Source organism: Cuculus canorus, chromosome 4, assembly GCF_017976375.1.
Source record: "Cuculus canorus isolate bCucCan1 chromosome 4, bCucCan1.pri, whole genome shotgun sequence".
NCBI classification, from domain to species: Eukaryota; Metazoa; Chordata; class Aves; order Cuculiformes; family Cuculidae; genus Cuculus; species Cuculus canorus.
The window spans coordinates 3,779,134-3,804,087 of NC_071404.1; the positions used below are offsets into that span (position 1 = coordinate 3,779,134).

Consider the following 24,954-nt stretch of genomic DNA (forward strand, 5'->3'; position numbering starts at 1 on the left):
GAGCACAGCTCAAGGTCAGTAAATTGGTGCGAGACTCGTATCGACAAACCCACCAGCAGGGAAAAACATCTACTAGTGGAGGGGAGGCATTCCCATGGCATGGAAGAGGGAAGGATGAGGGGAACAGGGAGCAGGAGTGGGTGGTGGGCACAGGGACAAGGCAGGAGGAGGACGAGGGCTGCTTGGTGGCAGCAGGGTAGAAGGGCTGGACAAGAAGTGACCAGCAGGACAGGAACCCTCAGGGCTGGGAGGAAAGCACAGGGAAGAAGGTGGAATGGGCAGTACTTTGGGCTGACAGGGAAATGATGGAGCTGATGATGCCAGAGGGAAGGTCCAGCACTCGCAAGAGGAACTGCAAAGCGCTGTAAACATCAGTGAGGGTTAAGGAGAGCCAAACCCAGGAACACCAAGAGCTCCCCGCAGGGAGAAGGCCAGACTCTTACCCTGGTGTTTGTTACCAGCAGGTCCCGCACCGTATAGCTCTCGCACTCCTCCTCTTTTTTCAGCTCCACTGTGATGTCTCCATAGGACACCGAGCCGTCAGACGGCCAGTACTGGGCACACTTCTCCTGTGAAAGCATTATGGGATGAGACAGGGTGAAGACCCCATACTTTTCCCATGGGCTTGAATGGAGGGAGTCTCCTCCTGTGTCTGGCGGCTGCCCAAAGCCATGTGGGATCTCGCAGAATCAGAGCATAGCTTAGGTTGATTGCAACCCTAAAGATCATCTCATCTGACATCCCTGCCACAGGCAGGGACACCTCCCACTGGATCAGGTTGCTCAAAGCCTCTTCCAACCCGGCCTTGAACGCCTTCAGGGATGGGGCAGCCACTATTTCTCTGGGCAACCTCTGCCAGTGCCTCACCGCCCTCACAGTAACAAATTTCTTCCTAAGATATCATCTAAATCTACAACCTTTTAGTTTAAAACTGTTACCCCTTTTCCTATCCCCATCTCATGGGCTCACTCTGGAGGTGAGACGCCCACTGCACCCAGAGGTGCTTTGAGAATTGAGGGCCCAGAGTGGATTTACTGAACATTTCCCTACACTGCGTCCACTGACATCTGGATCCTTTGCATTAGAAGGAGAGGATGGAGTATGTGTCTTGCATGGCTTTGATAGAGAAAGGGTGAAAGAGCTGGCACAGCCGTGGCCATCAGGAGGTTTTAAGGGGTCACAGAGATCTCATTTGCTGGTGCTCCAGTGCAGTTGACCCTGGGATTTTACCTGGCCTCTCTCCTCCAGCTCCGTTAGCATCACTATGGAGCAGGATTTCCACTCCCAGATCATCCTCCAGAAGTCCTCTATTGTGTGCTGCAGGGGTCCTTGGCTGGCGATATAGGAGTCCTTCTGGCGATAACCCTGCAATTTGAAAACAGGGTCAATCGGCAGCACAGGAGCAGCAGGAGGAGAACTCTTGGACACAGCCAGGTGACCAAGCTCACGGAATTTTGGGGAGCATCACGGCTGTCCATGTGAATGACCACAACCTGGGCAGAAAACCTGCTCTCACAGTGGGCTTCATCCCGACACATGGGCATCACCACACTGCTGCTCAGCAGCTGAGGTGCCACCAGCTGGTGTTTTACCGTGGTAAGACCTCTGGTTTTGCAGGAATGCAGCTGGAAGAGGATCACATCCCCTACACATGCACTTGGTGAAGAAAGGTTTGGGTTTCCAGCATTCCTGAGTGACGCTGCAAAGCCTGAGTGCTGTCACAAAGCCTTGCTAAGCTCCAAGGACTTCAGGTATGATTTCTACTGGCGATTTCTTTTAAGAAATAAGGAAAATTAAATGAAACTGGATGATCTTTAAGGTCTCTTCCATTCCAAACTACTCTTTGAGTGATGAAAACCAGTATTAAGACTGGCTAACTCTGGCTCGGAGCTGCCGTGTCCAAAACCCCTCCAATGTTCCCCACTGCAGGCTGTGACTGAAGATGCTTCATCACTTGGCACTTGTCATTTCAGCAAAGTTCAGCAGAGGCAGGAAATTGAATCCTCAACACAAATGGCTTACGTGACATTTACGCTTTGTGATCTCGATGGACAACAAAGCAGCTGCTCCTGGCTGCGCCGAGTCAGATGCTTGCCCGGCCAGAGCAACCTGTGGGGAGCCCCGAAAGGAGATTTCAGGGAGCAATTAATTGGAGATGTTGTAATTGGGAGTCTGCTGGGTTTACTGATTCAACTCATGGCAGTTGTTGTCCTTTGCGAGAATGAAACCCCCTGCCATTAGGAGATGAGAGTGGAAATTGGGCTAGAAAAGAGCAGGGCGCTGTCGCTTGGCCAGCGCTGGCATCACTGCACAAAGATAAACACTCATATGAGATGTCCCCCCCTGAAGTCAACAGGATTACTCAGGAGAAAAGGATGTGCAATCATTTATCTCCTCCTCAGAGCGAGGAAAGCACTTAACCTCTCTACTTCATCTCCTCCTGTCACCCAGACAGGTGTAATGGGATTGACCTGGTTTTCCTCAAGGGTTTTGGGATGCGAGTATTGCTCCATTACCTAATCTAGCGTATGTTTTCTGACCAAATGAGCAGTGCTGTAAAGGAATCATTTCCATGGCTACATGGATCCGCTTCTCCAAAGCCATCATCAGAACTTGGAGTTGCAGAAGTGAGAGCAGGATTTGGAAGCTCTACTCAAGCTCCAGCTTTCCTCTCCCACCATCCGTGGGTCACAAGGGAACTGTATGTACAGAGGGGTTTCTTGGGGCAAGAAACCAGCACCATCAGGAGACACAAAGTCAAGTGGAAAGAGCCTTACAAATCCCAAAAAAGGAATTTTTGGGACAAATCCTTCCCATAGGACTCAAGAGCTCCCAGTGGGAGAGAATGGAAAGAAGACTCACGTCAATGAAGGAAGCGTTTACGTAGTCTGTGTTCTCTTCACCTCTCTTCACTGGAATGATTACTCGGTTGAACTCATCTGGAAGAGAAGGGAAATGATCTGAGTTTTGAAGAGCACCTTCAAAGCAGGAAAAGCTGCTTCCCAGCTGGGTGGCCCCAGCCCTTCCTGGTGCCTGGGGTTGTTCCTCCCCTGGGCCAGGACTTTGTACTTCTCCTTGTGGCACCTCACAAGGTTCCTGTGGGTTCATTTCTCCAACCTGCCTCCTGCCAGAACTACCCAAACGGTCCCCTCACCCACTGAGCGTGCTTTCTCTAGGCAAACAAAGAAGCCTTACATGGAATTATCTGAAGCACCCTGTTCTTCTTCATGTTTGCTGGCAAGTTGCCCGTTCTCATCTTGTCATTCTGAATTTTGATTGAAGTGAGCTTCTGCAGAGGAAGGAATGAAAGCAGAGGAGGCTTTCAGAGCCACCCAGAGCCAGGGAAGCACATGGTAGTCCATGCAGCCCAGCACTATCCCACCAGATCCATCAAGACAGAAACTACGCTCACCTTGAACTCCTCTTCCAGCCCGTTGCTGCTGGTCCCTGGCACTTTGTTGTAGATCTTCTGAAGGTGGATCTCTAACGAGGTCACCTCCAGCTCCGTGTCACCGTAGAGATAGTGCTCCAGAAGTGCTTGGTATATAAACACATACTGCATCTGCAGGGGAAGCAGGGAGAAACCATCAACCTCTGCTCCATGCTTAACAAGCGCATCCCAGTGCCAGCGTACACGCTGGAAGCAAACCCACCACCCTACTGCCCGCTCGTGTTTGCTTGGGCATGTGGCATCGTCTGAGACCCCAGAAAAGTGGGTAACAATCTTCCTGCCGCTCTACGAGGCCTGGGACCTTGTTTGCTACATGACCCAAAGCTGACATGACCCAAAGCTTCCTCCGAGTGTGGAGAAAAGGAGGCTGAGGGGAGACCTTATCACTTTTTACAACCCTCTGTGAAAGGAGGTTGTGGTAAGGTAGGCGCAGCTTTCTTCTGCCACATAACAAGTGAGAGGACAAGAGGAAATGGATAATTGCTTAATTGAAAGGATTGTCAAGCAGTGGAAGAGGCTGCCCAGGGAAGTGGTGGAGCCACCATCCCTGGAGGTGTTCAAAGGATGTGTAGATGTGGTGCTTAGGGAGATGGTTTAGCAGTGGACTCGGCAGTGTTAGGTTTATAGTTGGATTTGATGATCTTAAAGGTCTTTTCCAATGTAAACAATTCGATAAAGGGGATTAAAAAGAGCAGGACCCAGTGAAAGGGTCACCTGATGCAGCATCCTTCCAAAATGAGGGACGATGCTCAATCCTCATGAAGGCTTTGCTGCAGGCTGGGGTCTGACTGCACAAAGGGAATCTATCTCCAATGAGCAAAGCCCAAAAGAAATCTGAGCAGGACACTTACATCTGTCTGTACCATCTGGCAGCGCTGAGCCCGGATCCGGCTCACGAAGCCGTAAACGTCCACCTTCCTTTCTGCGTGCATCATGTCCAGCATGGCATCGATGACGATAAAAGTGCCCGTGCGTCCTACCCCGGCGCTGAAAGAGCAAAGGGGACAAGTGGTCAATGTGGCAGTGTTGGGCGTTGGGGTCCCTTGTAGAGCAGCTGGGAGTGAACCAGATGCTTCCCAGCAGTGAGCAAATAGCAAAATCTGTTTTGGAGATGAGAAAAGTCCTCAGTCTGGTGTTTGGTGCCACCTGGGCTTTGCAGGGAGATGCACACAGCATCTCCAGCAGCTGCCACAACCAGAGCGTGTGAAGGGGCAGAGAAGGGTGAGCCAAAGCACAGCTTAAGCCAGCTACAGCTTCTAGAGTCCTCGTGGGCTGCCTGTTGGTGCCAGCTGCCTGCTCCTCCTTCCAGTCAATTTCCACCATGCAAAGGTCAGCCCACAGAAAAGTCTGGTTTCTGTGCTGGTAACTCAACCATTAAGGAGAAGAAGAAAGATGAGGCCATCAGACGCTACAGAAGGACAAAGCAATTTTGTCAGCTGCCTCCTGAGAAGGAAGATGGAAAGATGAACTTGGGAGGTTGCAGAATATGGTCATCATCTCTGCCTTTAAACATGGGGCTTTGCCATACTGAAACGTGGACAGCTTCCTGTGGCTCCCTCAGGCTCGCTGCTGTGCCTGCAACCACCCCAGGTGAGGTCAAGCACCACGGATCCCACTCCTAGACATAATGTCAGCTGAGTGCTACCTTCCTGCAAAAAGGGATCTTCTCCACTCATGTCCATGGCAGTGGAATGTCAAGGGAGATGCCACCAACACCCAGCAGTGGTGTTGAGTTCAGCTCACCTGCCATCCAGCTAACCCCAACAAAGACCACTTAACACAAGCTCTAACACCATCACATCACTGATTCCATGAAGCTCCTTCAATTCAGATGCAGTTTTTTTAATGTTCCCGCGTGGAGCATTTCCCTTTAACACGGGAAAGTGAAACCAAAGCAGTGTGTCAATAAACAAAGAGCAGTGCGCCCAGGTGGCCAACAAGGCCAACCACAGACACGTAAAATGGGTTGGGTTGGAAAGGACCTTCAAGATCATCCAGTTCCAAATGCCTGCCATGGGCAAGGACACCTCCTACTAGATCAGGGAGCTCAGAGCTCCATCCAACCTGGCCTTGAACACCTCCAGGGATGGGGCAGCCCCAACTGCTCTGGGCAACCTGTGCCAGGGCCTCACCACCCTCAAGAACCTCCTGGCTTGGCTCAGCCATGGTGTGGCCAGTAAGAGTAAAGAAGGGATTGTCTCCCCGTACTCGGTGCTGGTGAGGCTGCACCTCAAATCCTGGGTTCAGTTCTGGTCCCCTCACCACAAGGACATTGAGGTGCTGGAGCACATCCAGAGAAGGGGAACAGAGCTGGGGAAGGGGCTGGAGCACAGGGGTTATGAGGCGCAGCTGAGGGAACTGGGATTGTTTAGCCTGGAGAAGAGGAGGCTGAGGGGAGACTTCATTGCAGTCTACAACAGCCTGAAAGGAGGTTGTAGCGAGGTGGGAGTTGGTATCCTCCCAAGCAACAATGATGGGATGAGAGGAAAAGGCCTCAAGTTGTGCCAGGGGAGGTTTAGATTGGATATTAGGGAAAATTTCCTCTTTGGAAGAGTGGTGAAGCACTGGAACAAGCTGCCCAAGGCACCATCCCTGGAGATATTTAAAAGACTTGTAGGTGTGGTGCTTCAGGACATGGTTTAGTAGGCTCAGTGGTGTTGGGCTGACAGTTGGACTGGATGATCTTAGAGGTCTTTTCTAACCTTAATGATTCTGTGATTCTATGGAAAATAAAATAGGCCTGACTGAAAAAAATCCTTTTAGTATTAAATAGGAGACACTTTCGAAGTGAGCCAGGAGAGGGAGAGCTCAGCCGTGACCAGAACGCACCTGCAGTGCACCACGATTGCTCCTGCGTATTGGGGGTTACACGTCTTCACCTTCTTCAGGAACTTCAGCATCCCGATGGGGGTGAAGGGGACCCCGAAGTCGGGCCAGCTGGTGAAGTGGAACTGAGTCACCAGGCGCTGAGGCTTCTTGTTCGTGACGTCACCGACCTGAAGGGGAAAATTATTCAGGTTAACGACAAATATGCAGATTTCCCTTTTTTTTCCCCAAAAGCATGGGCAGAGGAGCTACAGCCCCAAGACTGAGCTGGACGGCTTATGAAGCACAAGTTTAGACTAAATATAAGGAGGAAATTCTTCATGATGAGAGTTGAGAGGCACTGGCACAGGGAAGTTGTGGACGCCCCATCCCTGGAGGTGTTCAAGATGAGGTTGGGCGGGGCTTTGAGCAACCTGGTCCTCTGGGAGGTGTCCCTGCCCATAGCAGGGGGTATGGAATTAGATGATCTTTAAGGTCCATTCCAACTCAAACCATTTGATGACTCTAAGTTAAAAGGGCATGCACCGAGGCTCCACAGCCAAATTAATCTCTTAACACCATGACAACTTAATTGCCCAGCATGACATCCTCCATCCTAGGGGGTGAGATGCCAGCCTGCCCCGAGCTGTGGTTCTGACCTGGCAGAAGCTGCTGAATTTCATTCCCAATGGGCTCAAACAGAAGCCGCCGCTCCATCCTTTCTCACATCTCTGCCCACAGCATCCTCAATTAAAGGCAGCAGAGGAAACCACCCACATCCAAGCTGTTGGAGTGAACGGCGAGTGAGGCTCAGGAGAACCCTACTCAGGGTTCAGAGAGGTTTTTAATAGCCAACTCTTCCTTGCCTGCCTCCAAGAGCAGCAGGAAAACAAACAGAGGGACTAAAGCATTCAGAGTCTTCTCTGAGGATGAGACAATGCAGCAACAGATGGGAAAGCAATCAAAACCAATGCAGGCGGCGCTGGATCTTCTCTCAGCTCATGGGATAAATGTGATTATTTGCAGGCATTAACTGTCTGTGGGTGGCAGCAGGAACTGATACTGGTAACAGCAAGTGCTGAGGTTTCACAGGACTGAATTTCAGCCTTGGCATCCATCAGCCTCCCTGCTCTCAGTACATCCCTGCTGGTAGCTGCTGGGAACAGGCTCCCAGGTGTTTAAGGTGAGTAAATTCTTAAGAGATCTTGGGTTTCATCCCAACTCCGCTCTCACAGCACTCCAGAGGAGTCGAGGAGCATGGGGGTGCCTGTTGGATGCTCAGCATGGAGACAGGAGGGATGGGATGGGAGATGCAAACACTGGCACCTGCTGGATGCAGAACTTCCGCACGGTGTAATCCACCAGGACGGTCACATCCTCCACGGACACTCGGATGTTCCCATACGTCCAGCAGCCCTGATCCGGCCAGTACTGAGCACATTTACACTGTGGGGAAAGAAAACAGGTGCAGGTGAGCTCTGCCCCCTTGCAGGCCTGGGACTGGCTCCAATACACAACCATGTCTGAACCCGTGCAGCGCTGCAGGCTTGGGGAAAGGTGGCTGGAAAGCTGCCGGATGGAGAAGGACCTGGAGGTGTTGGTTGACAGTGGCTGAATATGAGCCAGCAGTGGCCCAGGTGGCCAAGAAGGCCAACAGCATCCTGGCTTGGATCAGAACCTGGCCCTGGTGTGGCCCTGGTGTGGCCAGCAGGACCAGGGAAGCAATCATCCCCCTGTACTCAGCACTGGTGAGGCCACACCTGGAATCCTGGGTTCAGTTTTGGGCCCCTCACCACAAGAAGGACATTGAGGGGCTGGACCGCATCCAGAGAAGGGAACGGAGCTAAGGAAGGGCCTGGAGAACAAAGGTTATGAGGAGCAGCTGAGGGACCTGGGGTTGTTTAGGGAGAAGAGGAGGCTGAGGGGAGACCTCATCGCTGTCTACAACAGCCTGAAAGGAGGTTGTAGAGAGGTGGGTGTTGGTCTCTTCTCCCAAGTGATAGGACGAGAGGAAATGGCTTCAAGTTGCGTCAGGGCAGGTTCAGATTGGACAGTAGGAAAAATTCCTTCACCAAAAGGGTTTTCAGGTCCTGGCAGAGGCTGACCAGGGAGGTGGTGGAGTCCCCATCCCTGGAGGTGCTTAAAAGATGAGGTGCTCAGGGATCTGGTTTAGTGGTGGACAGGTACAGTTGGGTGTGATGTTCTCAAAGGTCTTTTCCAACCTAGTAATTCTACGGGCAGGAGATGTGCCACATTCAGATGAAGCTGGGTTAGATATCAGCCCATGAAGCCTTCTGGCACCTACCTCTTTCCTCTCTTTCAGGTTGGTCACCATGACAATTGTTGCTGTGTTTTGCTCCCAAATCATCCTCCAAAAATCATTCACGGTTTCTTCTTTTGGTCCTAAGGGGAAGGTAAGAAGAAACCTTGTCTTTGGGATCAACCCTTCAAGCACTGGGACCAAAACCCAGTGTGTGAAGTCATACATTACGGACGATGCAACATATTTTTTGCCAATAGATGTCAGCAGAGGAGTTATTTTGGTGTCTGGGAATGTCAGTTAACTCAAGGAACACTCCTATCACACAAGAGCTCAGCTTTTCAAATACATCTTATGATGAGGAATTCCATTTTTAGCCCAAGAAGGGGAAACCGGACAAATGGAGCATGGAAACCACTTGCCCAAGGTCACCCAGGGAAACTGTGGCCATCACATTAGCTCGCGGAAGTCCTGTCCCCGAGTTTTGTGTTTTAACCACAGGATCCTGTTTCAATACAGCACAAGAACAGCTGCCAGACAAGGAGCTGACTCAGCCTAGACCTCCCCTGTCAAGCCTGGGGCTAAGGGTGAGCCAAAAGACAGCAGAGCCAAAGCTTTACCCCAGCCTGGTACCACTGATAGACCCGATCCAGCCTTCCTTCTCCAACAAGAGCCAGGCAAACACACAAGCGATGTCCTAACCCACTTGTAAGTCAAGAGAGGAAAAGCAAATCACCTCCCATGGGCAGACAACCCCTTTTTGTTGACATGAGCCTCCCTGCAAGAGGGAATTTAGTTTTAGGGATATATTTGGACTGGAATAGGGAAAGCAAGAGAACTGGAGAGCTATGGATGGTGTGTGCAAGCTGGTGATACACTGTCTCGGGGTAGCTGAATTTGGGAAGACTTGTGATGCTTGTAGCTCTCAGTAGATGACAGTCCTGCCTCCCCTCCGAAGTCCTTTTCAAGGGCACATGTCCATGTTCTTGTCTGCTGAGGTTTAAAAAGGAGGAGATCTGAAACCATATCAGTGTGGTGCTCTCCGTAACAATAGATTAGGGGGGTTTAATAAAGCAGCTCGCTAGTACGGCTTCCAGAGATCGCAGCCACCTGCAGCTGTGGGCCAGGGTGGAAGGACAGTCTTGTTTAATATCTTTATTAATGATCTGGATGAGGGGTTTGAGCGCTCCCTCTATCAGTTTGCAGATGACACCACACTGGGTGGGAATGTCGATCTGCTCCAGGGCAGGAAGGTTCTGCAGAGGGATCTGGACAGGCTGGATCCATGGGTCCAGGTAAACTGTAGGAGGTTCAACAAGGCCAACTGCTGTATTCTGCACTTGGGACACAACAACCACATGCAGCGCTCCAGGCTTAGGGAAGAGAGGCTGGAAAGCTGCCTGGCAGAGAAGGACCTGGGGGTGTTGGTTGACAGCAGCTGAACATGAGCCAACAGGTGACCAAGAAGGCCAACGGCATCTTGGCTTGGATCAGCCATGGTGTGGCCAGCAGGAATAGCAAAGTGATTGTCCTCCTGTGCTTGGCATTGGTAAGGCCACACCTGGAATCCTGGGTTCAGTTTTGGGCCCCTCACTCCAAGAAGGACATTGACAGGCTGGGGAACATCCAGAGACGGGAAACGGAGCTGGGATAGGGACTGGACCATAAATCTTGTGAGAAGCAGTTGAGGGAGCTGGGGCTGTTTAGTCTGGAGAAAAAGAGGCTGAGGGGAGACCTCATCGCTCTCTACAACAGCCTGAAAGGAGGTTGGAGTGAGGTGGGTGTTGGTCTCTTCTCCCAAGTAGCAAATGATAGGATGAGAGGAAATGGCTTCAAGTTCCACCAGGCCAGGTTTAGATTAGATATTAGTGAAAATTTCTTTACTGCAAGAGTGGTGAAGCATTGGAAGAGGCTGCCCAGGGCAGCGGGGGAGTCTCCATCCCTGGCAGTGTTCAAAAAGTGTGTAGATGTGGCATTTGGGGACATACTTTAGTAGACACGGTGGTGTTGGACTGATGGTTGAACAGGATGATCTTAAAGGTCTTTTCCAACCTTAATGATTCTATGACAAAACTCAGGGCAAAAATGCTCTGACACCCTCCAGCAATTGGTATTGCACATGCAGGGCTTCCCTTCCTCCCCCAGCAGATCCAGCACTGGTCTTTGACCAGGACAAGCATTTTTGGAACAAACTATGGACTAGCCAAGCCTCCCTTTGACTAGAGGAGCTCCGTGAAGTGCTGTGCTGTGGTTAGATCGGCACAACTTGGCAGAGCAGGAGGACCCCAGCCCAAGCGCCACCAGGCAGAGCTCCAGGAATAAGTGAGCATTTACCTTGTGCAGCAATGAACTTGTTTTTCTCTTGGTACCCCTATAAAGAGAAGGAAAAAAAGGAAGACAAATAAAAGATGAGGACTTTTCTTACACAAGAGCCATGAAATGCATCTACAACATCATTAAACAGAGCCATCACCTGCTCCACTCCTCACTCCCTCCTTTGCAGAGAGGAGCTGCAGCCTCTGAGGGGAGAAACAGCAACAACAGCAGGGCAAAACCAATGGAAAATTCCCGTGCAAAGGTCCTGCAACACTCCCCACGCTGATGTCAATCACTTTAAATTGGAGGGGGAAGATTGAGATTAGACATTAGGAAGAAATTCTTCATTTTGAGGGTGGTGAGGCCCTGGCCCAGGTTGCCCAGGGAAGTCGTGGCTTCTCCATCCCTGGAGGTGTTCAAGGCCAGGTTGGATGGGGCTTGGAGCAACCTGATCTGGTGGGACGTGTCCCTGCCCATGGCAAGGGTTTGCAACTGGATGGGCTTTAAGGTCCCTCCCAACTCAAACCATTCTAATGATTCTATGATTCTATGTTGTGTAGGACTGACCCCACTTGTTGGCACAGGCTGGGCTAATGGATGGACTGGATGATCTTGGAGGTCTTTTCCAACCTTAATGATTCTCTGAAGTGGTACCTAACAGCACTTCTGCTGGGATCAGACCCTGTATCCAGAGCACCACATGAAAATCAGCACTGATCTTCAGGAGATGGGGCTGTGGAGCTCATGGGGATTGATTTGGTTTATTTCCTAGCAGGCCTACAGGAAAGCTGGAGAGGGGTTCTTTATCAGGGAGCGCAGGGACAGGAAAAAGGGGAATAGTTTTAAGCTGAAAGTGGCAAGATTGAGATTACAGATTAGGAAGAAATGCTTTCCTGTGAGGGTGGTGAGGCACTGGCACAGGTTGCCCAGAGAAGTCATGGCTGTCCCATCCCTGGAGGTGTTCAAGGCCAGGTTGGATGGGGCTTGGAGCAGCCTGACCCAGTGGGAGGTGTCCCTGCCCATGGCAGGGGGGTTGGAACTGGATGGGCTTTAAGGTCCTCTGCCAAAACAGCAGGCTCAAGTTTGCAGCACCCAAAGGGGTGTAAATGCAGAAGAGAGAGGTGGGCAGAGATGTGACTATGGCAAAACAGCTGTGCAAGAGCAGAGATCCAGCGACAATTCATGAGTCCCAGCTTCCAGCTTCTTATTCCAACCACTTTTGTCTGGGCTCAAGAGACAGAGTGGAGCACAGTAAGCTCTATTACAGCCACACAAAGGTTATGAGATCAAACAACAGCATAATTTAGTGCTCTGGAGGAGCTGGGGAGACCTTAATGAAGTAGGCAGTTTCTTAACCATCCTCTCCTAGGCACAAGTCACACCCTGTATATGTCCCATGCTCGTGGTGGGACCAGGCACCACCAGTCAGGGTGCAGACAGTGGAGATTTCCCCTTTGAATTACAAAACTCACATTAATGAAGGAGGCGTTGATGTAGTCGGAGTCAGGAACCCCTTCGACAGGTGTCAGGTGAACCCTGGAATGATCATCTGGAGGAAAATTAAAGCTCTGCATTAAAACCAACTCTCTCCATGTAGTTGATACCTGGCATAGCAAGAAAGCCAGGTCTTGGAGCGTAGCCTGGGCTCGCTGTCTCCATCCCCCTCCTCCAAACACCTTTATGCCCCCATAATCTTCTCACTTAAGCCCAGAGAGGTGCTAGACCTCACATAAGGGTGTTTATATTCTGCAGAGGGCACACATTTGAGGAAGCCCCTGAGCTAGCTGACCACCCCATGCCACTCAGCAAGAGCTGGCCGTTTCAGCATTTCCCATCCATTTGATTTTCCATGACCTCCTGGCTGCTAACGGCTCCAGGGGGCTCCGCCTTATAGGTATCTAAATATAAAGCAGATGCCACCATCCACCCAGGAAGCGAAAAGAACTCAACTGTGTCTTAATCCATCCCAAATCCAGGACTGGCAGCACTGGCTATGTGCCCGCCTTGTCCAGCTAGCTCTGATACCTACAGGGCAAAATGTTCACGTATCTGTTCTTCTCCTTGTTCTCCTCCTTGGAAGCAGCTTCACACGTGGCCTGGATGGGACATGCTGGGAGAGCCTGCAATGGCAGAAAAGGGGGATTTCCATGATGTTCTTATGATACAGCAGTAACCACAACATGACCAGCACGCTGGCGCACACCACATGTGAGCATCCATCCCCTTTGGACATGTCCCTGACACCCACACCCTTCACCTCCCTCCCAGCATCACCTCCTCCATCCCATCAAGCTCAAGGTGACCATGTAAACAGCCTGGGCTGGACCAGAGAGAGCAAATCACTTCTGAAATGTGGTATTTCAGAATATGGAGCCTCAGGATTCATGAACACAAGGTGGCAACAAAGCCTCTGACACCAGACCCAAGAGCACCAGTGATCAAAGAGCTCATTTCTGCCCACGGAGGCTCCTGCTGAGATTACCTCTGTTAACAGCGATGCCCATGGTGACCCGATCCAAGCCCTCAGCGCCTGAGTGCACCCAGTGATGGGAAGGAGCACCCGTGCAGGTGCTCTTCATCCAGTAGCACCAGGGATGTTTGGGTTTGGGGGTAGCTGGGGTCTCAGATGACGCTGCCCTGGTCACAGCAGCCAGGTTTCATGCTCAAGCAGAGGAGGTGTTTCTCCAGTACCGTTATTCCTCTGTTCGCTGGCACAGGTTGCCCAGAAAAGATGTGGCTGCCCCATTGCTGGAAGTGTTCAAGGCCAGGTTGGATGGGGCTTTGAGCAGTCTGGTCTGGAAGGAGGTGTCCCTGACCATGGCAGGGGGGTGGAACTGGATGGGCTTTAAGATCCCTTCCAACCCAAACCATTCTACGACTGTATGATTCTATGATCCTCTTTGAACAGCGAAGAGGATGAGAACGTACCGAAGGTATTCACCATCCCTTCCTCCAGCTGACCGGACAGACGTGCTTTGGCAATGAAACTCTTCTGGGCAATGGAGTATTTATAACCTGAAATATCTCCCTCCCCGGGCATTCATTGTGCTTACTGAGTTTCATCGAAGCACGGCCAGGAAGGGTATCAAGTTGTGCAACAGCTGGAGAAAGTTGAGTGGCTTTTTATTTATCTTCTCATCCTCCTCCTATTGCCATATCCTGCCCTGGACCTAAGGCTTCACGTATTTGCAGACGATATCTTTGCAGTGCAGATGAAGAGATCAGCGTTGGGTTTTCTTTCATTAATTAAGCTGATGGAGAATCCAGGTAGCTCAGCACCTCCTCTGTTACAGGCTGTGATATCCAGACAGTTATTTACTTTTGTCCTCTACCTCATTGCTGCTCTGCCTATTTTTGTATTGCCAAGGTGAAACAGGTATGGAGTCACAAGAAGGTGCAGAGCTCAGCAACATCAGAACCATCCCAGAAGAGACACTGTGGCATCGTGGGATAAGTACAATACCACAATTATTATTCACTGCTGAAAGCCAACTATTGTCCTATAAACTCCCATCATTCCGTTTCAGGGTTAATAGCTTTGAAAGAGATGGGGTCATTTCTATTTCTCTGTCAGAGCTCTTGGTTTGCCTCTTTGTGGATTAAAGAAAACAACACGGCACGCCTTGATACGTCATTCACGTTGGCCATGGAAACATGAGGATTGTGAGGAGGGAGGCGGCACATGGGAAGAAAGCAGCAGCAGGCAGGGGAGCTCTGGAAGATCTCAAGGCATCCAGGACACCCCCTGAACCCGGAAAAATGTAGTGCTGCTTGCTAACAAACCGCAGCGGAATGTGGGGTAGCGGCTTGCCCACCATCACAGCAGATTTAGGACCAGATTTAGTCGTCCCACCCTGCAGCTCTTTGAGAAACCCTTGAGGATCAGGCAGACCATCATCCCCTCTGTGAAGCTCCCAGATAAGCTCTTCTGAAGCACAGCATCAGTCCCCCCTGGGCTGACGTGCTGTCCCCCAGCTGGGTACCAGTGGACACTGCTCCTCTGGGATGCACCAGTCGTTCTGATCCTGCTCTATGAAGTGAGACCAGAGTCTTCCCTGCTTTGCGTTGTAAGCCCGACACCGAGAGCCTGTGGGATTTAAGGGCAAGAAGCAAAGGCACTCACATTGAACTCCTCCCGAAAGAGCTTGTTGTCATCTGCCATCCGGCGGTTGATCTCCTCTTCCAGCTTATCAACAGGCAGAGGTGGGTATTTGCGGTTGGTGCTGGGGGAGCGGGCGAGCAGCGGCATGCTCTGAGGCTCTGCAACAACAACCATGTGTCAGAAGTGCCCACCCAGTCTCTCCCCGTGCCCAGCACTCATCCATGCCCAGGTGGACACAGGGATCTCACACACCCTGGCCACTTTGCATCCTCCTATCCTGTATTTTCACTGAATCATGGCATGGTTTGGGTTGGAAGGGACTTTAAAAACCATTCAGTTCCAACCCCCTACCATGGGCTGGGACACCTTCCACTGGATGAGATTGCTTAAAGCCCTATCCAACCTCACCTCGAACACCTCCTGGTCTTTTGTTCTTCCCATGGATGGTGTACAAAAATTTGGGGATGCTACGATAACAGGAAACTCTTTCAGCACCCTGTGGTTGAGCGTTACACTCTAGGGAGTGCAATAAGGATCAAGTCTAACAACTCCATGCAGTGCTCCAGGTTCGGGGAGCAGTGGCTGGAAAGCTGCCCCGCAGAAAAGAACCTGGAAGTGCGTTTCCAGCAGTGATGCAGGTGGCCAAGAAGGCCAAGAGCAACCTGGCTTGGGCCAAAGTTGGTATGGCCAGCAGGAGTAGGGAGGGGATCGTCCCTCTGCATTCAATGCTGGTGAGGCCACAGCTCAAATCCTGTATTCAGTTTTGGGCCTCTCACTCCAACAAGGACATTGAGGGGCTGGAGCGCATCCAGAGGAGGGGAACGGAGCTGGGGAAGGGGCTGGAGAACAGGGATTATGGGGAGCAGCTGAGGCAACTGGTGTCTTCTCTGGAGAAGAAGAGGCTGAAGGGAACCTTACTGCTCTCTACTGCTACCCAAAAGGAGGTTGTAGGTGGGAGCTGGTCTCTTCTCCCAAATAACAAGCGATGGGGCAAGAGGAAATGGCTTCAAGTTGCATTGGAGGAGGTATAGATTGGACAATAGGAAAATTGTCTTCACCAAAAGGGTTGTCAAACAGCAGAAGAGGCTACCCAGGGAAGTGGTGGAGTCACCATCCCTGGAGGTATTTAAACGACATATGGATGTGGTGTTAGGACAAGTTAGGACAAGTGGTGGCTTGGCAGTGTTATGTTTATGGCTGAACTTGATGATCTTAAGGGTCTTTTCCAGCCTAAACAATTCTATGGTTCTAAGTCATTAGTACTGAGGGACAAAGACCACTTTGCTTTGAATTCAGACCTCTCTCTTGTTCATGTGGATTTTTTCGCACCATCACTGTGACATAACTACCAGGTGGACACAGTAAAGGTGGTTGTTACTTGTGGTTCCTCAGTGAAGCCAAAAAAGGCCACACGAAGGTTATGCCAACATCACTGACAGTTGACAAAGTTCACACCTTCGCTTACAGCAAAATAAAACTTGGATAGGGAAGGTCTTAGCTGCTAATGTGGAGAAAAAGGTGCTGATTTTGTTAGCGCTCTCTCCCAAGGTGTTTGGCTTATGCGGAGAGAGCTCAGAATAAGGATCTGAAACGAGTCTAAGTGGTGGTGGCTCCTCTTCAGCTCTTACTTTGGTGCCTACGTATAACTAAGGGGGAGGAGGTTTAGACTGGATTTGGGGAGAAGTGTTTTACAATAAGGGTAGTGAAACACTGGCACAGGTTGCATAAGGAGGTAGTGGAGGCCCCATCCCTGGAAACATTGAAGGTCAGGTTGGACAGGGCTTTGAGCAACCTCATCCAGCTGAAGATGTCCCTGCTCATTGCAGGGGGGTTGGACTGAATGATCTGTAAAAGTCCCTTCCAAGACAAACCATTCTATAATTCTCTGAATAAGCTTTGTTCAGATCAAACCAGGTCAATTCAAACATTCTTCAGAATAACAATGGAATATTTTTGTCTTTTATTTCCCCCCCGGCTTGGAATCAGCCGAAGTTAATTAGTGAAATAACCAGCAATTCTCCTAAAAATTACAAAAACGTCGCAAAAGCCTTGAAGTGGCAAAAGCAGGTTTGGTTTATGCTCTCCAAGGCAGCTCTCTTAAAGCCCATCCAGTTCCAACCCCTCTGCCATGGGCAGGGACACCTCCCACTGGGTCAGGTTGCTCAAAGCCCCATCCAACCTGGCCTTGGACTCCTTCAGGGATGGGGCAGCCACGACTCCTCTGGGCAACCCGTGCCAGTGTCTCACCACCCTCAAAATGAAGAATTTCTTCCTAATCTCTAATCTAAATCTTCCCCCCTCCAATTTGAAGCTATTTTTGCTCCCCATGTTGCACCAACGAGGGCCTCACCTGCATCATCTGTCCGGCCATTGGACAAGCGAAAGGAGTTGGAGTGACTCCCTGCTTGCTTGTATTTCTTGAACCTACCAAAGAGAAGAAAAAGGAGAACATTAGTAGATACCCACCAAGAAGCCCAGGTCACCTTCTGGGTGAGAGACACAGCCGCAAAGGGCTTTCCTTACTTTATGGCTTGATGAATGAACTGGTGTGTCCAAGAGGACACAGGACTTCTACAATCCTACCTACGTGTGTAACTTTTAACCGACCACATCTGGAAAGGCTGCTGGAGGCCAGAGCGAGGTGAGAGCCAGGAGAAGGTTTACAGCTGCTTTTTACAGAGGACACCCCAAGGAGTTCCTGCTCCACGGGGCTGATCCAGCAAAGCACATAAACTCCAGATTGCTCCATCCTTCTGCAGCACAACCCTTCACGGCGTGCTTTTAACTTGAAGCAGATGCTTACACACCGTTTGCCTGAAGTGAAGGGTTTTGCTGAATCACCAGCGAACAGAAATCCTTTTTTTTAAGGGCTGGAAGCCAGGTGGGAAGGACTCAAACTCTGCCGCTGCTGAACTCCCAAAGCAAAACTCTCATCAGGTTCACTGCTGCGAGGGCAGGCTCGGAGCCAGGAGACAAAGGGAATTTTTCCACTGCTAAGGAGAGAGCTTTTTCTATTTTTTTTTTCTTACTTATTTAATCACCAAAATGTTGAGTAAATTAAAATGTTTACTTCTGGTGAATAGATGCTTTCTTCTAGCTGAGCAGATACACACTCAGGAGCTGGGAATGCTACATCTGAGCAGCTCAGACGCTTCATTTTTTAATAAATAGACCTAAAAAAGCCTTGTTATGTTTTAGTTCCAGCTACAGCAACATATGACCTGGTCATATGCACCTTGCACAGACACGATGTGCAGGTTTGGTACTCAAGGCTTGGCTGTGGATGTTGGACCCCATTCGATATCAAGATGGGAATCCAGGAATAACACCTGGTTATCCATGCAAAGGATTTTATGGCTGGAGAACTGTGTTCAGCTTCCCCGGATTACACAATTCAACACCTTTAGCTCTGCAAGGAAACCTTACCTGTTTTTTAACTGCCCAGACACGGCTTTAGTTTAATCTATCCTACTAAAGATGACATTCTTGGGGCAGAACAGTCACCACCCCACACGAGGATCAGCTTCATAGAGAAAGCATCAATAAGTAGATAAACCCAACCATCATTTTCACTGTCCTTACAGGTTTCTTTTTAAGACATCAGCAGTGTCAGCCTTTACCTTAAGAAACAGCAAAAAAGCCTTATTTCTCTTCGTTCAGTAATGAATTGCTGTCAAACGAGGGAAGTCAGCACTAAAGGGTCTCTTACCTTAACATGTACAGCACAATAATAATAAATACTATGACTAGAAGGGAAGACAGAGCCACCATCACAGCGATAATCGGAGTCTCATCTGCAACAAGAAAAGAAAGGTGTGGTTACCAACAGGTGTCAAAACCCACCCAGCGCCACCATTTAACGGGGCAGAGCTCCACAATTTCTGCTTGCAAAATAGTAAAAATAATAAAAATAGCCACGAAAAGTAACTATTGAGTTAGGTTCTGGTTGTCAAGTCTGACAGCGAAGACATACACACGTTTGGAGTGAGCACCACGCATCTCAGGTACTCCAAGGTCAGATGAAAACCTGTTATCACTATTCCAACCACTTTGTTCTTCACTAAGAGTTGTTCACTGTGAAATTGTAACCTCACAGATAGGAACAGGGATTGAAAAAGTTGTGAGTGGGCTGTCTTAGAGGTTTCTGCTGCACAACTGAACATGCCCATGGTGGCCCACCAGTAGAATTTCCTGCTCTATCACCTACAAAGTCTTCTGCCAGAGATGCAGGGATACAAATGCGACGTTTCTAAACAGGTCCATGAGTTTGGTAGAACGTGATCAGAACCGTATTTTAAAATGGGTGAAAACTGTGGCCTTTGGAAGATCCCAGAGACACTACATTTGTTGAATGATTTTTCTTTGAGTTCCTTGTCAAGTAGGACAAGAGGGCGATGCTTCATGCCACACCTGGGCTCTCAACACCTCCAGGCTGAGATTGAGGGCTACCGTCTTATCATCTCCTGGCTCATCGCAAAGAGGTGGCTTCTGCTGTGAAGTCTTCAGCCCTGGAAGTATTGTGTTTAGAGAGGAGGTGACTTTAGACAATCCACTGTGCATGCTCTGCACTACAAGGCCACTGAGTATGAACCAATTTGGCTCGCTTCGTTGTTTGCTCCTTCACAGACACTCCTCAACCACATTGTTCTCTCACAACCACACTTAGATCAGCCACGTCTGGAACATTCCCATCTTCCAGGACCCACAACGGGTTTCTTTTTAAATGAGCTGTTTGTAACTTGGCCTGGAGGTCAGCGAAACATTGGTTGGTGCAAGTAAATTACCTAGATAGGATTGGAAGCCAAGCAATGTTAACCGGATAGGAAAACGGTCCTGAAGAGCATTTTTTTTTTCAGATAAATGTGGATGCTGGTGATGCCAGCTGGAGGTATTTTCATTTCCCATCAGCTCACTCAGTCTGTATGGGCCACTGCCCCGTGTCTACGTGCCTCACTTCCCCCCTCAAAGACTGCAGGGCATAGAATCATAGAATGATTTGGGTTGGAAGGGAACTTAAAACCCACCCAGTTCCAATCCCCTGCCATGGGCAGGGACAACTCCCACTGGACCAGTGGCTCAGAGCCTCATCCAACCTGACCTTGAACACCTCCAGGGATGGGGCAGCCACCACTGCTCTGGGCAGCCTGGGCCAGGGCCTCACCACTCTCACAGGAAAACATTTCTTCCTAATCTCTAATCAAAATCTCCTCTCTTTCAGCTTAAAACTACTCCCCCTCATCCTATCCCTGCACTCCCTGATCAAGAGCCCCTCCCCAGCTTTCCTGGAGGCCCTTTAAGTACTGGAAGCTGCTCTCTTCTCCAGGCTGAGCAACGTCAACTCTCTCAGCCTGTCCTTGTATGGGAGGTGCTTCAGCACCCTTCCCACCTTCTGTGTACCCATTTCCTTCTCAGGGCAGGATTCCCACTCCATGTATTTCAGCAATTTCAGCCAGCAGATTTTCTGAGTGGGATTTATTTTGCCAATCTCTGACTACTAACCTACCAAGAGACGATCTGATTGCATCCCTGCACTTGTCCCTTCTGTAGTTATAAGGCCTAGAAAAGTTTTTCTGACCAGAAGATGATTTTTGTGTAACAATTGTGTAAGGCAGTGACTGTCCTCACGTATCTCCTCCAGCTCAGCAGCAAAAGGTGAGGAATTTATTGCAAGGCATTTCTGCCTCCTGCATGCTCGGTAGCTGCTTGAGCCTTAGCATTACCCACCACCAGGTTTTCCCAAAGCAAGACCAGGAAGGCAAAGCAACCACGGAGCATCTTAGCCCAACACAGCCAGCCCTTGCCTCTTCTCTGTTGTGCTTCCCCTTGAGACCTCTGACCATAACCATCATTACCATCCCATCCAAGGACAGGCTGAGAGAGTTGGGCTTGTTTGGCCTGGAGAAAAGAAGGCTCCAGGGAGACCTTAAAACAGCTTCCAATACTGAAAGGGGGTCCAGGAAAGCTGGGGAGGGGCTCTTGATCAAGGAGTGCAGGGATAGGACATGGGGGAATGGTTTTAAGCTGAAAGAGGGGAGATTGAGATGAGATCTCGTGAAGAAATGTTTTCCTGTGAGGGTGGTGAGGCACTGGAAGAGGTTGCCCAGAGAAATCATGGACTGCCCCATCCCTGGAGGTGTTCAAGGCCGGGTTGGATGGGGCTTTAAGCAACCTGATCCAGTGGGAGGTGTCCCTGCCCATGGCAGGGGGGTTGGAAAGGGATGAACTTCAGTGTCCCTTCCAACCCAAACCATTCCACGATTCTATGACTCTGTAATCCTGCTTGGCAGAGAAGAAGGTGACAAAGCCCACAGAACTATCGTCCCACCATTTCTCCGGCCTTGGCTGGAGGTAAGCTCAAGTCTAACCAGAGCAGAGCCGGGCAGGGGCCACTGCGGCAGCGCCGACTGGCAGGAGATGTGATTTATGGGCAGAGCTTTCGGCAGGGGGGCTCTGGCAGCAGGATGCGGGGAGCCCAGGGCGATGTTTTTTTCTTCTGCAGCCGTTCTTTCGACACATCTGGCTGGATGAGTTAGAGTTTTTCCACCGCGGCCGCTAACCGCCGGCATGCTGCCCGGCCCACCCAGCAAAGCCCAGGCAGGAAACATGCTGGAGGGTCCCTAGCTGGTCCGTCCTTCCCCAGCCAGCCCTGATGAGTGGTACCAACCCCTCACAGATCCTTTGCCCTTTGAGCCTTGGCCCTGAGGGTTGCACGTTTACAGTTTGTCTGTAGAATGGACAAGTATTCAACCCTCTGAGACAGGCTGGGAGAGCTGGACTTGTTCAGCCTGGAGAAGGTTCTGGCGTGACTTCATAATAGCCTTCCAGTACCTGAAGGGGCTCCAGGAGAGCTGAGGAAGGACTTTTTACAAGGGCCTGGAGTGATAGGACTAGGAGGAATGGCTTAAAATTGTAAGGGGGATGATTTAGATTAGACATTAGGAAGAAATTCTTGACGATAAGGGTGGTGAGGCACTGGCCCAGGTTGCCCAGAGAAGGGAAGGCTGGATGTTTCCAAGGTCAGGTTGGGTGGGGCTCTGAGCAACCTGATCTGATTGAAGATGTCCCTGTTCATTGCAGAGGGGTTGGAATGGATGACCTTTAAAGTTCCCTTCCAACCCAAACCACTCTGTGGTTCCATGGTGCAATCATCACATGTTCCCTTCACATCAGGAGGTGGCACTTCAGGTGGCATTAGTATCTCTCCAGCCCAGGACCAGGGTTTCCGCTCTGCTGAAATGTCCGCTCTGTCCATCATACCAACTCCAGACACGGGATAGGAGATGGCACTTCTCACCCACACTGCCCTAGCGGGAAGGGATCCGTCTTGCTGATAGATCCCAATGGCTGTCTCAGATGTGGAGCTTGAATCCGGACCACGGCATCACCCCCTGAGCAGATGAAGTTATTAACATTTGTGCAGCTTTACTTTGTGCAGGGAACACAAGGATGCCTGAGTTATCATCTCGTTTCAGGCTTGTGGAGGATTAAACCATCTCATTAGCACAAAAAGAGCTTATGGATGCCCTAAGAGGCCACGGGTGTTAGAAGGAGATGGCGAAGGACTTGCAGACTCTCTGAGAGTCGGGTGCTACCGGAGAAAGGCAAACCACTAAGTTCCGTAAGTCTGGCTTTAGGAAAACTCCCCTTATGATCCCAAATCAGAAGACCAGGCTGAGCAGAGCCAGCTTCAAATGTTCCACGCTGCCCTGTTCAGCACCAATACTCCAACACAGGCAGCTCCCGCACCCAACAGCCCCAAAGCTTGTGGAGACCTCTTCTGCCAAGGATGATTTGGGAGGGGGATGGAAATAAAAGGGCTACTTGTTTCCTGCAGTTGTAAATAATCAGTGGTTGAGAGCACTTGGTGGTTGAGATACCCCACGGTGGGTGGTTTCAAGTGACAGTACTGGTGCCAGCAGTGAAATGCAAAGGATTTTCACTACTCTGGATAAAAAGTAGTTTTCTGCTCCTCACTTGCAAAATAACACTCAGTCAAGATTTTCAGAGAAACATAGAATCATGGAATAGTTTGGGTTGGAAGGAACATCAAAGCTCATCCAGTTCCAACCCCCCTGCCAGGGACAGGGACACCTCCCACTGGATCAGGCTGCTCAAAGCCCCATCCAACCTGGCCTTCAACACCTTCAGGGATGGGGCAGCCACGACTCCTCTGGGCAACCTCTTCCAGTGCCTCACCGCCCCCACAGGAAAACATTTCTTCCCGAGATCTCATCTCAATCTCCCCTCTTTCAGCTTAAAACTGTTCCTCCACGTCCTATCTCTGCACTCCCTGACCAAGAGCCCCTTCCCAGCTCTCCTGTAGCCCCTTTAAGTATTGAAAGGAAAAATTTGTTAGGAAAGCTTTTACTTTTGCAATATCATTGCAAATATCCCCCAGAATAATCACACAAGTCACAGGATTTGGAAAATATTAACTACACGATTAATATTAATAGTGATATTAATATCAGCAATATTAATATCATTAGGAAGTCAGTTTTTTTCCCATTTTTCATTCCTGTGCTCTCAGAAGCAGTGATGAACAATGGTAGAGACAGCACAAAACAACACCTGAGCCATGCCAGACACAAGGGAATTACGCAGGATACTTCTACAACACTTTAACCATAGCCTATAGGAAAGCTGGGGAGGGAGGGGCTCTTTATCAAGGAGCACAGGGATAGGATGAGGGGGAATGGTTTTAAGCTGAAAGAGGGAAGATTTAGGAGGGAGATTAGGAAGAAATATTTTCCTGTGAGGGTGGTCAGGCCATGGCACAGGTTGCCCAGGGAAGTTTTGGCTGCCCCATCCCTGGAGGTGTTCAAGGCCAGGTTGGATGAGGCTTTGAGCAGCCTGATCCAGTGGGAGGTGTCCCTGCCTATGGCATAGGGTGGAACTGGATGGGCTTTAAGCTCCCTTCCAACCCAAACCATTTTGCAATTCGATGATTATTTTAAATGGGAATTCATTTAAATTCAAACCTGCGTCCCTTTATTTGCCCTGTGCAAATGTGTACTGGCAGTAACTATTGCAGCACATCCGTCTTCTCCTCTGTACCATCATCAGGGCAGGGTGGGTTTGGCAGCCCAAAGCAGCTCGCTGTGCAGTTGACAAAGCTGAAACACTCACTAGAGCAATGATGGAAACACACAGAGGAAATGTGCTTCTATAGGTAGCAACCAGGCTGTCTGTATCTCTGCTCTACCTGCTCTTCTGGTGCCAAAGCAATGAGTAATCGCAAATATTCTGGTAGCGATGCCAGTTCTCAGGACTAAGAGATGGAAAAATGCGCCTGAGTGCTATGATATGAAAAGAAATGGATTTGTGTTACTGCTTGCCAACAGAATTAAGGAGAATAATAATTATTCTCATCATTTGTAGAATGGGTACAGATCAAATAGGGGAAGTCACAGTCAATTAGTACAATTCACAAGCTAAAATTAAGGAAATTGCTTGGATGGCGCCTTAGGTCTTGGTCATCCAACTCTAGGGATGGTAATGCTATTTTCCTGGGCTGCATCAAAAAAATCATGCCTAGCAGGGAGAGGGAGGGGATTCTCCCACTCTACTCTACTCTTCCGAGACCCCATCCGGAGTCCTGTGTCCAGTTCTGGAAACCCCAACATAAGAAGGAGATGGAACTGTTGGAATGGGTCCAGAGCGGACCACAGAGCTGATGTGAGGGCTGGAGCACCTCTGCTATGAGGACAGGCTGAGAGAGTTGGGGTTGTTGAGCGTGGAGAAGAGAAGGCTCTGGGGAGAACTTAGAATGGCCTTCCAGTACTAGAAACAGGCTACAGGAAAGCTGGGGAGGGACTTTTTGGAAGGGCCTGGAGTGACGGGATGAGAGGGAATGCCTTTAAATTGGAAGGGGGAAGATTGAGATTAGATATCAAAAAGAAATTCTTCCTGTGAGAGCTAGGAGGCCCTGGCCCAGGTTGCCAGAGAAGTCGTGGCTGTCCCCTCCCTGAAGGTGTTCAAGACCAGGTTGGATGAGGCTTTGAGCAGCTTGATCCAGCG

At 50.0% G+C, this 24,954-nt stretch overlaps 1 protein-coding gene across 3 annotated transcripts in view; it reads right to left on the minus strand.

Annotated features, from left to right (window-relative positions):
• The window catches only part of PTPRA (protein tyrosine phosphatase receptor type A), a 151,550-nt gene that overhangs the window by 1,964 nt on the left and 124,632 nt on the right, over positions 1-24,954 (minus strand). For all 3 annotated transcript variants that reach the window (XM_054065427.1, XM_054065426.1, XM_009566861.2), the window contains 15 exons: positions 18,644-18,728; positions 17,285-17,358; positions 14,956-15,092; positions 12,862-12,952; positions 12,305-12,381; positions 10,851-10,887; positions 8,562-8,659; positions 7,583-7,702; positions 6,281-6,447; positions 4,303-4,438; positions 3,413-3,562; positions 3,196-3,289; positions 2,863-2,939; positions 1,231-1,365; positions 444-569 (listed from right to left, as the gene is read on the minus strand). In XM_054065427.1, the coding sequence (XP_053921402.1) occupies positions 444-569; positions 1,231-1,365; positions 2,863-2,939; positions 3,196-3,289; positions 3,413-3,562; positions 4,303-4,438; positions 6,281-6,447; positions 7,583-7,702; positions 8,562-8,659; positions 10,851-10,887; positions 12,305-12,381; positions 12,862-12,952; positions 14,956-15,092; positions 17,285-17,358; positions 18,644-18,728 (1,604 nt within the window). The remainder of the gene's footprint in view (positions 1-443; positions 570-1,230; positions 1,366-2,862; positions 2,940-3,195; positions 3,290-3,412; positions 3,563-4,302; positions 4,439-6,280; positions 6,448-7,582; positions 7,703-8,561; positions 8,660-10,850; positions 10,888-12,304; positions 12,382-12,861; positions 12,953-14,955; positions 15,093-17,284; positions 17,359-18,643; positions 18,729-24,954) is intronic.